Genomic DNA, 15630 nt, shown 5'->3' with positions numbered 1-15630 from the left:
AGCCAAAGGAGCAGGTCCAGTGTGGGGTCACATGTGCTCTTCTCTGTTACACTCCCTTCTGCCTGTAAGTCCTCCTCCGAACAGCTGCTCAGAGCTCCCTTCTGTCCACTGCGCGGGCTGCTGCCCAGTCTGTGAATTGCTGAATAAAACCAATAATGGCTTTAAAATTTACTCTGTTGAATTTTAACACATTTTACGATCATGCATTTAAAATATTTTCTAATTTCTTTATGCCTCCTCCTTTGAGCTATGGGTTATTTAGTAGTGCACTAACATAACTTCCAAACATTCACACATTTTCTAGACAGCTTTAACTTACTGATTTTTAGCCTAATGCTGTTGTGGGCAGAAAACAAAAGTGGAATAATTTAAGTGTTTGAAATTTATGGAGAATTCTTTATGACCCACCATGTGGGAAACCTGAGGAAACACTTGAAGTCTGAACGTTTTGAGAAGAGCGAGGTCTGTTCTGGGCACAGTGTCGTGTCCACGTCTGCAGAGGCCACTGGTACTTGTGCTGTCAGGTCTTCTCCCCAGGGCTGGAAACCTTCTCCGTAAAGAGTCGGAAAGTAAACGTCTCAGGCTTTGCCGGTGACGCGGCTGCTTAGCTTTGCTGTCACGGTGCAAAGAACAGAGTGGAGACGGGACTACGCACACAGATGGGTGCTGCCGTTTCAATAAAACTTTATTTACAAAAGCGCGTGGAGAGCGGGATTTGACCCACAGCCCTCGTCTGGGCCCCTGGTCGGCCTCATCCATGACTTTTGTTTCAATAACAAGAGGGAGGCTCGAGGGAGGCTTGTTACAGCGTCTCACCAGGATGACGCGTCTCCTCGTTCTTGTCTTCACTTTGTCATTTTTTACTTACGGATTCTGATGATCTTTTATCAGAGGCATGCAGTTGAGTTTTATTGTGAATTTCTGGTGGATTGACATTTTCATCACTACAGAATGTCCTTTTTGTTTGTTTTTTTTAAATTTTAATTAAAAAATATTTTTCGGGGTAATTAGGTTTACTTATTTATTTTAACGGAGGTACAGGGGTTGAACCCAGGGCCTCCTACGTGCTGGACACGCACTCTCCACTGAGCTGTGCCCTCCCCCTTTTGCATTTCTCATTACCGTTTCTTGTCTTAAAAGTCTACCGTATTAGGTATTAATGGAGCGATACTGGCTTCCTGTTGGTTAGCGGTATTTTTTCCCATCCTTATGCTTTAATTTCTCTATGTTCTTAGATTTAAATTGTGTAAATTTTGTGCAGCACCCAGTTTATTTATTTCTGCCTAACAAACTTTATTTTAAAACTTAAACATTACTTCTGAGACATTTGAGTCATAATGGTCAACATACTATTTATCTTCTGTTGCACCACATGACTTACGTTCCTTTTCCTCTCCTTTTCTTGCAGTCTTTTGGATCAACATGTAATTTTATTGTTCCCTTCGTCTCCGCCCTCCTATTCACCTAAGTTAATGGAGTAAAGAGGGATGTTCAGCAGAAGCGGTGGGCGGTGGGGCGGGTGTGAGAGGGAGGGAGCCCAGACGAGGAGACTGACTTGGGGAGACTCTGCGGATTGCTGGCGAGGACGCGGGAAGCAGGTCCCAGGCAGAGCTTGTGGGAGCAGCAACTGTGCAACCACACGGTCATCTGGCTACGGTGAAGGGCCTCAGCCGGCGAGCCGCTGTACCAGTCCCAGAGACGCCTGTGTTTACTCCCCAGAGCACGTGCCTGAGAGTGTCCACGCCAGCCCCACTCACAAAGATGAAGGAAGGAGACGACCCTAGTGTCCACCTGCTGTCGGCAGGATGGGTGACTTGGAGAAGGATGAGCCTTCACGGAGGAAAATTACACAGCAATGAACACAGACAGCCGCTAACCACCCTCAGTGGCCCAGGTGACTAGGTTGCTGTGCACAAGACTCTAAAGCAGAAAATATGAAACGCTGTAGGATTCCGTCTGGGTTCAGAAAGGAATCTGTGCTGATAAAGTTAAGATATCAGTTGTCTCTGGGGACGTGCAGAGAAAAGGAGGGGCTTTGGGCTGCTGGTGACATTCTCTGTGCTAGTCTGGACGCACATGTGTCCGGGCAGTGGACGTTCCCTGAGCTGTGCTTGTCTGTGCTGTTTGGTGGCTGAGTAAATATGTCACTAATAACCAACTGGGGAAAATGACAAGAGGCCCACAAAGACCACCAGGCAGGTGCGAACCACAGGAGAGAAGGGACCGAGATATTACATTGGACAATGTGGAGCTGAGGCTGAGATACTCACACAGACCCGAGACGGCGAGTATGAACTAACGACAGGGCGAACGGGCGAGTGTGGCAAACAGCCCAGCAGCTAGCGCAGGGCGGGACGGTCACAATGCAGAGAAGAATGTCGCGAAAAGGTCCCGTGTGTTATCTCCCATGTCTGTCTTAGAAGTTTAAGATCCAGAGAGAAATAAACGGATGCGCGTAGGAGTTAAAGAACAGAGTCGGCAAGTGTGTTGTAACACGCAGGGAGGCTCGCGCAGCCCAAGAAAAGGAGCGCAGTTGTACATGGGCATAAACCTCCACACAGACTGGCCAGGCACGTGGACACACACACACACACGGAGCTTTTAACAAAATCCACAAAGCAGGCACTAACCACCCCACTCTCTGATTGCGTCAACTGCACTTAAAATAAACGCTCCAAATGACAACACTAATGTTCCTGGTTCTCCCTGTGTTTAAGGGATGCCCGGCTGGGCCACGTGACTTGCACGGGCCAGTGGTGTGTGAGGGGAGCCCCCAGCTGTGCGGACTCAGAGGCACCTGCTGGGGTGAAGACGCGAGGGCTGCGCGGCTCGGGAGCCCGGTCCGTGGGGGGTGGTGCCCCGGGGAGGAGCAGGTGCCGCTTGGGAGGGAGGCCCTGAGATGCTGGTGCTGTTTGTTACCACGGCATCGCCTGCCCTATTACAACTGCTACAGTGACTGACTGTCTTACAGACGTGGGAGTCGCAGAAGCAAGTGAAAATGAGGGGAGGGGTACAGCAGAACATTTCCCACCAGCGCCGCGGAGTCACGGGAAGGGCATACCTGGAGGAAAACATTGTAAGTGCCTTCACTTGCCATGAAGACACACAAGGAACACGAACAGGTGGAAAAAGAAGATGTGGTGTGTACACACACACACACCCACACCCCCCACACACACCCCACACACACACCCCCACACACACACCCCCCCACACCCCCCCACACACAACCCCCCACACACACCCCCCACACCCCCACCACAACCCCCAACACCCCCCACACACCCCCACACACCACCCCCCACACACACACCCACCCCCCCACACACACCCACACCCCCCCACACACACCCACACCCCCCCACACCCCCCCCCCCCCCACCACCCACACCCCCCCCCACACACCCCCCCACACACCCACCCCCCCCCCACACACACACCCACCACCCCACACACACCCACACACACCCCCCCCCCCCACACCCCCCACACACCCCCCCACACACACCCCACACACCCCCCCCCCCCCCCACCCACCCCAACCCCCCCACACACCCACACACACACCCACACCCCCCCACACACACACCCACACACACCCCCCCACCACACATACATAACCACACCCCACACACCCCACACCCCCCCCCCACACACACCCACAACCCCCCCCACCCCCCCCCACCACCCACACACACCCCCCCCACACCCCCCCCACACACACACCCACACCCACCCACCCCCCCCCCCCCCCCCACCCCCCCACCCCCCACACCCCCCCCACCCCCCCACCCCCCCCACACACCCACACACACCCCCCCACCCCCACCCCCCACACCCCCGCGCCCCCCAAACACACACACCCCAACACACACCACACCCTACACACAGCCAATAAATAATTACTCAGCGGCATAAACAATGTGAAGAGCGCCATTTGCAGCAGCGTGGACAGACCTGGAGGTGACCCCGCTAAGTGAAGTCAGTCAGAGAAGGACAAGTATCACATGATAGCACTTGTATGTGGAATCTAAAAAAAAATGATACAAATCTTATCTACAAACCAAAAACAGGCTCACAGACGTAGAAAACGAACTGCGGTTACCAAAGGGGAAAGGGCAGGGGGGGGATAAATTAGGAGTTTGGGGCTAGCAGACACACACTAGTGTGCATAAAGTAGGTAAGCAACAAGGCCCTGCCGTGCCGCACAGGGAGCTGCACTCACTTCCCTGTAACAAGCTATGATGGGCAAGAATCTGAGAGAAAGTATGCATGCGAATAACGGGATGGCTTTGCTGTACGCCTGATACCAACGTCGTAAATCAACTACACGTCAATGGAAAACAAAATTTAAAATAAAATAAAATAAAATAGCCCTCCTTCCCCCCCCAAACCCCCCAAACCAGTGAATAGGTCCTTATTTTAAGAGAGGAACAAATTAGCACAAAGACTTTATTAAGATAGGAAACAAGTTTAATGAAGTAGAAAACAGAATAGCAGGAAGGCAGAGTGACTCCGGGGACTGACACGGTAGGTTACGCGCTCACAGGCGTGAAGGAGGAGGAGAGAGATCTGAACAAGACAGGTCCGGAGTGGGCGGGAGGCATGAAAACCCGTGACCAAGAACTGCAAGCCGGGGGAGGGGCCGGAACTCCTCCCGGGGGAAGGACAAGCTGCTGGGGGTGAGCTGGGGAGGGCGGGGACTGGGGGCTGATGACTGGGGGCAGCGTGCGGGGGCTCGGGGCCCCGTGGGAAGGCAGCCGGCGGCCCCTCCGTGCACCGCCCCCCAGCTTTAAGGAAAGTTCTGGGCGATGCCTGGGGAAACAATTTTAGTCTCCAGAAAAAGACAAAGCTCCCTAGTTTGTCATACGAACCCAGCTCGGTTTTCCGGGCAAAATCTGATGGAATGCAAAATACTCAAAACAAACAACAAAATAACCTCCAGCCCAGCCTCACTCGTGAGGCTGTTGCAAAACCTCTCAATGGACCATCAGCAGAGGGGTTCCGCAGGGAAGCAGAAGACGCAGCGTCAGTAGAATGCAAGGCCTCTTCACGGTTGGAAAGTCCAGGACACATGCGTAAAACCCGTGTGAGGAGGGAACAGACCTTGTGAACCAGCCCGAAAGTCACCCCTCACGACATTAGCGACTTCCTAACAAAGGCTTTAGACGAAACAAGGCGGAAACAGCTTCGCACATTTACTGAAACTGCAAGACGTTAGAAGCGTTTCAACTGAAGTCAGGGGCAGGTTGGGGGCCTCCTGCTCTCGGAGGGATCAGCGAACGCAATGGCGCAAAGCATCAGCAAGCAGCTGACGTACACAAGGGCAGTGCGCCTTCCGTTCGCCGACGTGGCGCTCGCATGCCTGGGGCGCAGAAAGGGTCTGGCGCAGAACAGCTCAGGTGCAGAGGCACCGCCGCGGCGCGGCCGGGCGAGGCGGGGACAGAGCAACGAGCAGCCTCCCTCTGTCGGCAGTCAGTGCCCAGGCGTCACAGGAGGGAAATGCTGTTTCTTACACGCACACCCGGATGCACACGTGCACGCAGACACGCGAGCCTGAACGGCACAGGAAGGCGCACGCGTGAGGAAGCGGGCAGCACATCGTGAAAGGACACAGAGCACCTACGACAGGAACAGAAGTGAATAAACACCCCGCTTTGGGCGCAGAAACGCCCGCCTCTTAAGTGCACGCGACTGGGCCGCAGTTCCCGGGAGGCCCCCGCCCTGCCTTGCAGCAGCCCGGCTGCGACTTACTTACGGGAGCCCCGAAACAGCAGGGCCCGAGGCGAGAAAGCAGGCTTGTCAAATGCGTTTATCTTTTCGAATATGCACAAATGCTGTTAGGACAGAAGTGAAAACTGAATCACAGGTGAGAGCTTGTTGGGTGTGGGCCGTCCAGGGAGGGACGGAGTGAGGGGGCGGTGCTGGGACCCCTGTCCCCTGGGACCCCGACCCTCGTCCCTTCGGTTCAGGAAGACAGATGCGTCAGAAGACAGCTGGCCTGTTCTGTGACCTTGACCCTGCAGGGGTGGGTGGGGTCACAGGTGAGGTGGACCTTGCAAGGGACCTGGCTCACTCGGCCCCTCTACCCGCGCCCCAGGTCCACGAGCTCTGGCGGCAGCATGACTGGTTGGCATCCTGCCCACGTGAACCAGCCCTCCTGGATGGAGAGCTCTGGGGTCTGGCAGGAGCCGCAGCGGGTGAGGGGCCTCGTCCGGGTCTGGGATGGGAGGGAGGAGAGACAGGGCAGGTGGGGACGGACAGTGGCCGGGCCAGGACCAGACGTGGCCCCAGAGGGACCGCAGGGCAGCCCTGCCTCAGCCTGAGCCTCCAGATGGAGGCGCATCCGGGCGGACTGTGCCCGTGAGATGTGGCCTTACAGCTCAGAGCAGGAGTCACCGTGGGCTCTGGTTGGGGTGCAGCGGCCGCTTCCAAGGCCCCCGGCAGCCCGCTCATGGCCATGGCCGTCCGCTGCAGGGGTGGTGGACTTGGACCTCGGAGTGCGTCTCCTTGTGATTCTTGTATCAGAGAAGGGAGTTTTACGGCTGCAGCCCACGACTTGGCGGAACACAGGAGCAGCGAGCAGGAATACAGTGAATCCTTGTTCAAAACAGCACGATGTCGAAGCATCACTCGGAGAAACTGGTGGAGGTGCCCAGGGCCATGTGGACACCAGCAGGGAGCCGACTGCCCAGCCGCCTCCCGGGACAGGCAGACCCAGGGTCCGGGTGCGGCTGGGCCCACGTGGCCCTCTGTGGACCCCTGGGGTGGCGCTGGCGGAGGGGAGCCAGCTCCCCTGGAAAACCCTCGTCTGTACGTACGTGCACTTGCCCTGGACGCGCGCTGACTCAGGAGGGGTCTGGAAGCCCCCGGTGGTGATGACGCTGAGGGCTTGGCGGCCGACCCTGCGCCCCGAGACGAGGAGGCCGGGCGTCCCCTGCAGCAGCCGACCTTTGTTTCAAGTACGACTGTCGCTCCTTTCGGTTCTTGCCTCCCTGGAGACTGTTTTCCCTTGTTTTTTTCCAGAGTAAGAAGGATTGCACCTAATTAGGCGCTGTCACTGCCAGGGATTTAACTGCAATCTCTGAGTGTTTCGCCTTCCTTGTGCTGTGCGGCGGGCCTTTAATGACCGTCCACGGACGGTGTGGTCTTTGTCAACAGTACGTCAGCCACACCCCACCCCCGGTCCTGCTGCGGAGCCGCCTGCCTCCCCCCGAGATCGATGGCCGGGAGTCACCGACCAGCCTTCCCGTGGAGGTCGATCCCTTAATTCACTGAATAATTAGATTTCCACAGAAGTCAAAGAGGGCCGCCCGCGGCAAGTAGCAGACTCTGCTTTTACGATCCCATACACCTTGGCCACTTTTTATGGCTGTCTCTTTATGTTTTAATGAAAGAAGGCCACTTAGCTATAAACCGATCACTAGGAACATAATCAGGTCGTTTCTTTGCAACAAATCAATCAACGCAATGCTAATTACGGATGGTCTTTTAGACTTGGATTAATCTGTTAGTAATTAAACTGGAGTGCAAATCCAGGCTCGATCTTAATTGTTGCCAAAAGGCACAAACGTCTTTCCGTTGACCCATAGCACGCGGCTATTTGGCCTGGTGGAGAAGAAAACCCACCTGGGGTCTAGAAGGCTAGTGGCCCTCGCAGCAGCTTCGGGGCGGTCTTTGGAGGCGTTCACGGGGAGTGTCGGGGGTGGCGCTTTGGGAAGTTGGGCGCTTTTTTCTGATTCATTTATAATTTAATTTGCATTTTTATTGTGCGTGTAAAATAAGTTCTTTTCCTCTAAAGCAGAGACATAAATTCCCAGGCCTGATTCTCATCTCACACAGCCCATCCCTTCTCCCGGCAGAGACTGGCGGGTGGCTGGGCTGAGGTCGACACGACGCGCTGACCTTGAAAGGACCCCTCTCCCGGGGGCTGAGGCTGGGGCGACCTCCCCTGGACGCTCCCGTGAGAGCGGGTGGGGTCACGGCCACTGCCGGGAACCTCACTCCTGTCCAGAGCCACCTCCTGTGTTCTTTGCAAAGCCTTTATGCTGTTCTGATTTATAGCTTCAACACTAACATATGTCGAGAGCTTTTTTTATTTTACACTTGAGGAAACTCAGAGAGGGGACTTTCTCACTGGGGGTGACGTGAGTGGCTGGAGGACCAAGGTCACGAGGCCCCTGGACGTGGGCACAGGGCCAAGCCTGGGGTCAGAACCAGCGTGAACCGGCCTGTGGTAAATGGGGCTTGTTTGGCGAGAACCATCCGGGAGGAGGAAGGGGGTCGCTCCCCGGCCCCACCCTGGACCCGTGCGGGCTCACTGCCCGGTGGTCCTGACCTTGGCCCTCAGGGGACACCGCCCTCTTGGAGTCTCCCCGAGGGGCTGGCTTCCGCCCCACTGGAGTGTGCGTTGTTTTTACCCTCAGGGTTAGTGGTGCTGGGGCATTTGCTGGTTGCCGTGCTTGGTTAACGACTGGCTCACGTCTTCAGAGATGAGGGTGGACCCGGAGACCGTGAAGAAAGGTGCCCCCCACCCCCTGCCCTGGCATCCTCGCCAGCCCCCCCCCCCACGCCGCCCCGGCATCCTCGCCAGCTCCCCCCAGACGCGGGCGTCACCTTGGGGTCTGTGACGACTCAGGATTTCAGGGGGGAGCTCGGCAGGTCGGAGGTGCCCACAGCAGGGGCCAGCTCGGCCGGTCTGAGGACTGGACTGGCCCCTGGGTCTGGGCTGATGCCCAGGATGGACCAGCAGGAGGCGGAGACACCTGGCGGGTTTGTTCCTTGAGGACCCTGCAGCAGCAGTGCCGGCCCCTCAGGGCCAGAACTGGGTTTTGTTTCCGGTCACTCCCTCGGAGTGGGGCCAGCAGAGACCAGCGCTGCCCCGAGGCCGGGCGCGGAGTGAGTTCTGGCTTCAGAGCAGAACTTCCGCTCTCCTGCATCCTTAGCCTGCGTGATGGACACAGGCGCGGCTCTCCCTGGGAACCCCCCAAGGCTGGCAGCTCCAGGCACAGGCCAGCCAACAGAGTGTCCCCTGCCAGGGTCCGAGTGCCCAGGCTCCAGGACGACCGGAGGGTTGCTCACCCAAGTCGAGTCCACGTGTTTGCCTTTTGCCTCTCGTGGGATTTCGCCTGACAAGGTGGCCATGCTGGGTGGAGGGGAGGGAGTGGACAGCCGCTGCTCCCCCGGGGACAGTCTGCAGTGAGGGGGCAGGGAAGTTGGATGCCGGCCTGAGGAGCTGGAATGCTGATTTCCAGCACTGATTCCTGCACCCTCCCCTCAGGAGCGAAGCGAGGGTGACTGGGGCTATGATTTAGGGTGCATGTCGGAGGAAGCGTATGCGGCTGGCAGGCTGGGACAGAGGTGACGAGAGGACGTCAGACGTCCCGTTTCCAGGGGGGCTTCCAGAGGGAGAGTCTGCCGGCCGCAGGCCCAGGATGGTCTGGAGTGGAGACAAACCCAAGGCAGGTTCAGGGGCTGTGCAGGCAGGAAGCTCGGTGCCTCCACCCTCCCCAGAATTTTGCCGGGTTTGGGGCAAGAAAACAGAGCCAGCAATGACCCACCAGCCCTTTGGCCGCCTCCCCGAGACCTGTGTATACTAAATTATCACATTTACGCACCTGCTTCTATGGCACACGTGTGTTACACAGAACGTGCACGGGGCCCGTGGAGCACGGGAGGCAGCGGCCTCGCCACGTGGCCTGGCCCGGGCTGTGAAGGACCGAGGGCTGGGCTGACCTGGCGCTCTCGGGACACGGGGCTCCCGGCCGCCGCCGCTCACAGGTGCCCACCTCCTGCTCACAGGCGCCGGGCCTGCTCCCAGGACGGCAGGGGTGGCGGGGCCGTGGGGACCGGGCACCACGCGGTGCAGAGGGAGCAGATTGGAAGGAGAACCTGAATTTAAGAAGAAAACGAATTTCTCCCTAAATGTGATAGAAACCGCGCTTCAGACACAGGTCCGGAGAGACGCAGCTGGCGCACCTGGAGCCTCCCCTGCGGCCTGTGAATCAGTAACGGGGTGCCCGGAGAGGAGAGGCCAGGGGCCCGCTTCCTCGATGGAGGGACGGGAAACCGAGGCACCGGAGACGGGGGAGGGGCTTTCCGAGGCCAGGCCCCGGCCCCTGCCCTGCGCTCCCCGCCTGCCGGCCTGGCACGTCCTGGGCGGGGGCGGCTCCACACCGCTCTGCGCGGGCCCTTTCCCGGGGGCCCTGAGTCTGTCTGCGGACCACGGATGTGGAGCCTTCTGGGTGCCCTCCTCGCCCTCGCGGGGTGACTTTGGTCTGGGCTGTAGGGTGAGCTGCTGTCATTAGCTCAGAACAAACCTCTTGAAGTTTGAGGATTAAAAAGATAAAAACTGGCTGAAGAAGTGGAGAGTGTAACCAGAGAATTACCATTTCAAAGGGAAGTGAGCCTGGCGGGGCTCTGGGGGCCTGAGTGATGGGAGACAGGAGGCTGGGGCCCTGATGGCCGGACCCCTCACACCGCCTGTGAAAGGACGCGCAGGGCAGGGATGGGGCCCCTTTAATCGCGACCGCTGGGGGGGGGTTTGGCTGATTTTATGTATCAGAGTTTTACAAAACCTCCCCAGGGGGGTGGGGAGCACCACCAGGCTGTGGGGAGGCGGGGCTGGGTGCAGGCGGCAGCCCGGCCTGCTGGGCATTCCTGCTGCCGCTCTGCACCCCGTGCCGGCCCCGCGCCAACGTCCCCACGGAAATCAGGTCCAGGGAGCTGGGCTGTTCCCGACACAGCGGCTGAGTGGCTCCTTGGGCCTGTCATCCAAGGAGCGTGGATGACATCCAAGGGACGGCCCGTGCGTTTGGCGGCAGCGGCCCGACAGAGGGGCCACGCGTCCTCGCCCCGTCGAGGGTCTATCCCCACCTCGAAGGTCCGTCTAGTCTCCGCCTTGCAGGTTGTCAACTCCTTTCTCTTAAGCCAGTTAAAAACAAAAGGCACATCGTGTTGGGAGATTCGGGCTGTGAAACAGGCCGAGCGGTGGGCTGCCGGCCTGTCAGTTCCTGTGCAAAACCACGCACTCGCACCCCGGTGTCATCCGTGGTGAACAGATGAAAACAGATGAAAGTTTTTGTTTAACGGCTGCTCGGAGAGAATTCTGCCTAAGAGTCGGGGACGGGAACATCTTCCATGTCACATAATGGGTTTCTCTTTTCCACCTTTGGTCAACATCCTCATTTAAAATGTGCTCACTGGAGTCTCTCCTTCTGATGAGGGGTGGGGCCTGCCCTCCGAGTGGCCCTGGGGGGCGCCCAGCCCGGCCCTGCCCCAGGCTTCAAGCTTCTCCCCTCGCCATGGTGGCCCCTTCCTTCCTTCCAGGGTTTGTGTTTGCGCCAAAGACGCTGGAGAGCGTGGCCTGGACCGGGCGGCCTCCCGGAGGCCCTCACACCTCAGTGCGGCTGCTCCGATGGCCTAGGCCCTGGGCCAGCCTGGACCCCAAAGTCTGGGCGGGAAGAAGTGGGGGGAAGTCACGGATCTCCTACCTCCATCCTTCAGTCCCCCATCACCCCTCTCGTTTCTCCCTCCTTCAATCACTCGCTCACTCAAACCAGGCAGAGGGCAGGGTGCTGCCTCCTACCCCGCCTCACAGGCCCCCCCCCCGCGGGCAGCTCTCCGCGGGCCCCCCCACCTCACAGAGGGGCGGCGGCCCCCCGACCCACGATCTCCGCGCCCCCCCCTCACAGCTCCGCGGCAGTCTCCGCGGCCCCCCCCCACCCCCCCCCCCATAACAGGGAGGCCCCCCCCGCCCGCGGGCAGCTCTCCGTGGACCCCCGCCTCACAGGCCCCCCCGCCCGGGGCAGCTCTCCGTGGCCCCCACCTCACAGGCCCCCCCGCCCGCGGCAGCTCTCCGTGGCCCCCCCCGACCTCACGGCCCCCCCCGCCCGGGGCAGCTCTCCGTGGCCCCCCCAACTCACAGCCCCCTCGCCCGCGGGAGCTCTCCGTGGCCCCCCCGCCTCACAGGCCCCCCTCGCCCGCGGGCAGCTCTCCGTGGCCCCCCCGCCTCACAGGCCCCCCCGCCGCGGGCAGCTCTTCCGTGGCCCCCCCCACGCCTCACAGGCCCCCCCGCCCGCGGGCAGCTCTCCGTGGACCCCACCCCCACCCACCCACGCTCACAGGCCCCCCGCCCGCGGGCAGCTCTCCGTGGACCCCCCCTAACAGGCCCCCTCGCCAACGCGGCACAGCGATCCGTGGACCCCGCCTCACAGGCCCCCCCGCCCGCGGGCAGCTCCGTGGCCCCCCCACCTCACAGGCCCCCCTCGCCGCGGGCAGCTCTCCGCGGCCCCCCCGCCTCACAGGCCCCCTCGCCCGCGGGCAGCTCTCCGTGGCCCCCCCCGCCTCACAGGCCCCCCCCGCCCGCGGGCAGCTCTCCGTGGCCCCCCCGCCTCACAGGCCCCCCTCCCCAGCGGGCAGCTCTCGTGGCCCCCCGCCTCACAGGCCCCCCGCCCGCGGGCAGCTCTCCGTGGCCCCCCCGCCTCACAGGCCCCCCTCGCCCGCGGGCAGCTCTCCGCGCCCCCCCCGCCTCACAGGCCCCCCCCGCCGCGGGCAGCTCCCGTGGCCCCCCCCCTCAACAGGCCCCCCCCGCCCGCGCACGCTCGTGCCTGGCCCCTCCCCGCCTCACAGGCCCCCCCGCCGCGGGCAGCTCTCCGTGGCCCCCCCCCTCACAGGCCCCCCCCGCCCGCGGGCAGCTCTCCGTGGCCCCCCCCGCCTCACAGGCCCCCCCCCGCCCGCGGGCAGCTCTCCGAGGCCCCCCCCGCCTCACAGGCCCCCCCCGCCCGCGGGCAGCTCTCCGCGGCCCCCCCCGCCTCACAGGCCCCCCTCGCCCGCGGGCAGCTCTCCGCGGCCCCCCCCCGCCTCACAGGCCCCCCCCGCCCGCGGGCAGCTCTCCGTGGCCCCCCCGCCTCACAGGCCCCCCCCCGCCCGCGGGCAGCTCTCCGTGGTGGTTTGCGGGCTCACCTCCCCTTCTTAAAGGGTAAACCCACCAATTCTTCAGCAAAGCTAAGGAAACTACAAAAAACAATCAAGCAGGAACCAGTGGGAACCAGAGACCCAAAACGTACCAAAGCTGGGGAAAAGTGTACCAGTGGACAGGCGCAACAGCAGGCGGGAGGCGGCAGGAGGGGCGGTCGGAGAGCTTTGCATCGATGGGACCTCGCTAAGGAAGAGAGAGAAAAAGACAGAAGGAAAATGGGCAGAGCCACGTGGGAAATGGAAAGGGATTTTTAATGACTGAAAATGAAAACAAAGTTAGAGTGTGTGCGATGCAGATAAATCAGAGATGAGAGGAAACCTGATAGCTTTCCACGCCCACATGGGAGAATGAGAAGTGCTTTCAGTATCTGGGTTTCACTGTGAGCAGCTGCAAAAGGAAAGGAAGGTAAACACTAATGGGAGGAGGAGACAGACAGGCAAACGCGAGCTGTGGGCTGACGGTGAAGGAGACGCCAACAAAGACAGAGAAAGAATCTGTGGGAGTATTAATGCAAGTGATAAACGTCTCACAAAGCAAAACGTGATTCAAGAAGAAGTTCAAGATCGGAAAACTCTGTCTCCAACAAAGAAACCTTCCCCAAGTAAACTCCAGGGCCACAGGGTTTTTCTGAATTCTTAAAAAAAAAAAAATTCAGGGAGATAACACACAGCACTTCTAAAAGAATGGAGGAGGAAGGAACACTTCTCAACTCATTTTAGTGAAACCCTGACACCTCCTGAGAAAGACCCTGCAAGGAAAGAAATCACGGAGGAACCCTTTTCAGGAACCCAGACGCAGAATCCGCCACGAAACCTGAGACACGGAGTCCAGCAGAGGCACGTCATGCCCACGGGCGGCTTAGCAGGAGCGCGGGGCTGGTCAGCGTTCAGAGACTCACCGACGGAATTTTCTCATCAACGGGATAAAAGAGACAGAAATACACAGTCTCAGTCCTCCACACGGAAGAAGAATTTGAGGCAACGTCACGCTTATTTGTGATAGAAACTCAGAGAAACAGGAGGGATGAACTTCAGCCTGACAACCATCCTCCAGGTGGCAACACACTTACTCTCGTGACGTTGAATGCTTCCTCCTGAAACTGGGAATGAGGCTGGGATGTCTGCCCAGCCCCCAGCCAACACTGAGGCGAGAAAAACAAGTAACCGCTATTCCCGTGGAAGGGGAAGCAGTAGCTGTTTACAGACGACACGACTGCCCATGCAGGAAATCCTAAGGAATCTGCAGAATAAACTTTGCATGGTAGCAACGTAAATAGGAAAACAATCCACTGTGTTAGCGGATACACAAAATAAACAATTAGAAAGTAAAATTTTTAACAATCGATTTTCCTATTTTCAACAGCAGAAAAGGTACTTAATACGTTTAGTGAACCTTATCCAAGATTTCCCCACTAAAAGCTACAGACATTTTCTGAGTGAAATCAAATAAAATCTGGACAACTGGGGGTCTCCTACGGCATACTTGTGGGTTGGGAGACCAAATATTTGTAGGAGAATTGTTCTTTCCAAATTAATGTGTCCCAGCAGCCTCTGGGGGGAAAGAAACTGACAAGCTGGCACCAAAAAGTTTCACGGCTCCTGCCAGGGACCTAGAATAACCAGATGCTCCTGGGAGACAAGGCTTTCCCCTGCCCAGTTCATGCAGACATGCAGCTATATCGTGCTACGTGTTTCAAGTTCTGCTTTTCCACTGCAGGTTTTGCTCTACCTGGAGCGGCTCGGCGATCTGCTCACCTCCAAGCGCGGCCGCCGCCTTAATCCCGTGGCGCTGCAGTGTCCCCGTGAGCCCAGCGGCGACTCGGGTGCTGTGAACGCGATCCCGCTGCGTCCCTGCGCTCGGCGCTCAGCTTCCTAACCTGCGAACTGAGGACACGCCGCGTCCGTGGGCGTCCCGACCGTCACGCGAGGTGCAGCCTGCGAGGCCCGGGAGGAGAGGCCCGGCGCGCGGCGTCCGAGGGCGCGCCACCCTTCCAGAGCTGGGCGATGAGCGTGGCGGGGCAGTGGCTGGCGCCGGCGGGCAGGTGTGGGCTTCAGACGGCCTACGCGTCTTGCAAAACTGGTCTTGAGGGGAACCGTGCAAGAGGAGCCCTAGGGAGGCGGGGCGGGAAGCTGCAGGGCAAGGGCGGGGCCTCCCCCCCGCTGTCACCCCGGGCGCGGGCGCAGGCCAGGCTCTGCAGGGTGCGAACCCGCTCGCCAGCGTCTGGCAAGCCCAGCGCCCATCCTTGCTCCGGTGCGCAGTAGCTTCAGGGGCGCACGGGACTCCTCCACGGAGCCCGCGGCGGGCGGAGCTGTGGGAGCGCCACCCCTCGAGCCGGCGGAGCAGAGTCAGCCCGGGAGGCCGCACGCCCTCGCTGGGGACACCCTCCAGTCCTTGGTTTGCTTCACAGCCCCCCAGCGCTACCTTCTCCACCCAGCAGAGCCAGGCTGGGTTTCCCGCGGTTCCGGGCGGCCTGGACGGCTCACCGTTCTGCCTCCTGCCCCGGGCTGCGCTCCTCCCTTCTGGCGCCCACTGCTGAAGAGCCGAGTTTCCCGGAGAAGCAGCTCGCAGCCTCAGGCGGAGGGCCAGTGGTCTGTGCCGAGCGGTGAGGACCTTCCACCCTTCTGGCCACAGGCCTGTGTCAGGTAAGAGTG

At 59.6% G+C, this 15630-nt stretch overlaps 1 protein-coding gene across 9 annotated transcripts; it reads right to left on the bottom strand.

Annotated features, from left to right (window-relative positions):
• Positions 1 to 8078: 8078 nt before the first annotated feature.
• Positions 8079 to 14865, bottom strand: LOC116667560 (centrosomal protein of 170 kDa protein B-like). Of its 9 annotated transcripts, none has more exons than XR_004324411.1 (4): positions 14734 to 14865; positions 13068 to 13162; positions 9618 to 11452; positions 8079 to 9439 (listed from the first exon to the last, which is right to left on the bottom strand). XR_004324411.1 is itself a non-coding variant. In XM_032492513.1 (4 exons), the coding sequence occupies exons 1-4, from the start codon at positions 13822 to 13824 to the stop codon at positions 9304 to 9306; spliced, it is 537 nt and encodes a 178-aa protein (XP_032348404.1). In that variant the 5' UTR covers positions 13825 to 14720; the 3' UTR covers positions 8079 to 9303. The 9 variants fall into 9 exon arrangements, 2 of the variants coding, with proteins under 2 accessions (XP_032348404.1, XP_032348406.1); XR_004324412.1 differs by lacking the exon at positions 14734 to 14865 and adding an exon at positions 13878 to 14720; XR_004324413.1 differs by lacking the exon at positions 14734 to 14865 and having other exon boundaries at positions 9618 to 9891; positions 10876 to 11452; positions 13068 to 13289.
• Positions 14866 to 15630: the final 765 nt, after the last annotated feature.

This window comes from Camelus ferus, chromosome 12 (assembly GCF_009834535.1).
Source record: "Camelus ferus isolate YT-003-E chromosome 12, BCGSAC_Cfer_1.0, whole genome shotgun sequence".
Classification (NCBI taxonomy): domain Eukaryota; kingdom Metazoa; phylum Chordata; class Mammalia; order Artiodactyla; family Camelidae; genus Camelus; species Camelus ferus.
This window is presented reverse-complemented; position numbering and strand designations above follow the sequence as displayed.

What these genes read in the sequence shown, in the direction of transcription:
- LOC116667560 (XM_032492513.1), bottom strand. Translation starts at nt 13,824, where the DNA reads ATGACGTGCCTCTGCTGGACTCCGTGTCTCAG. An exon ending in TACACTTTTCCCCAGCTTTG is followed by an intron (nt 9,892 to 13,067) that starts GTACGTTTTGGG and finishes TCTTAAATTCAG; the next exon opens with GTTCTCCTTCCAATCTGCTC. An exon ending in CACGTGTGCCATAGAAGCAG is followed by an intron (nt 9,440 to 9,617) that starts GTGCGTAAATGT and finishes TCTCCACTCCAG; the next exon opens with ACCATCCTGGGCCTGCGGCC.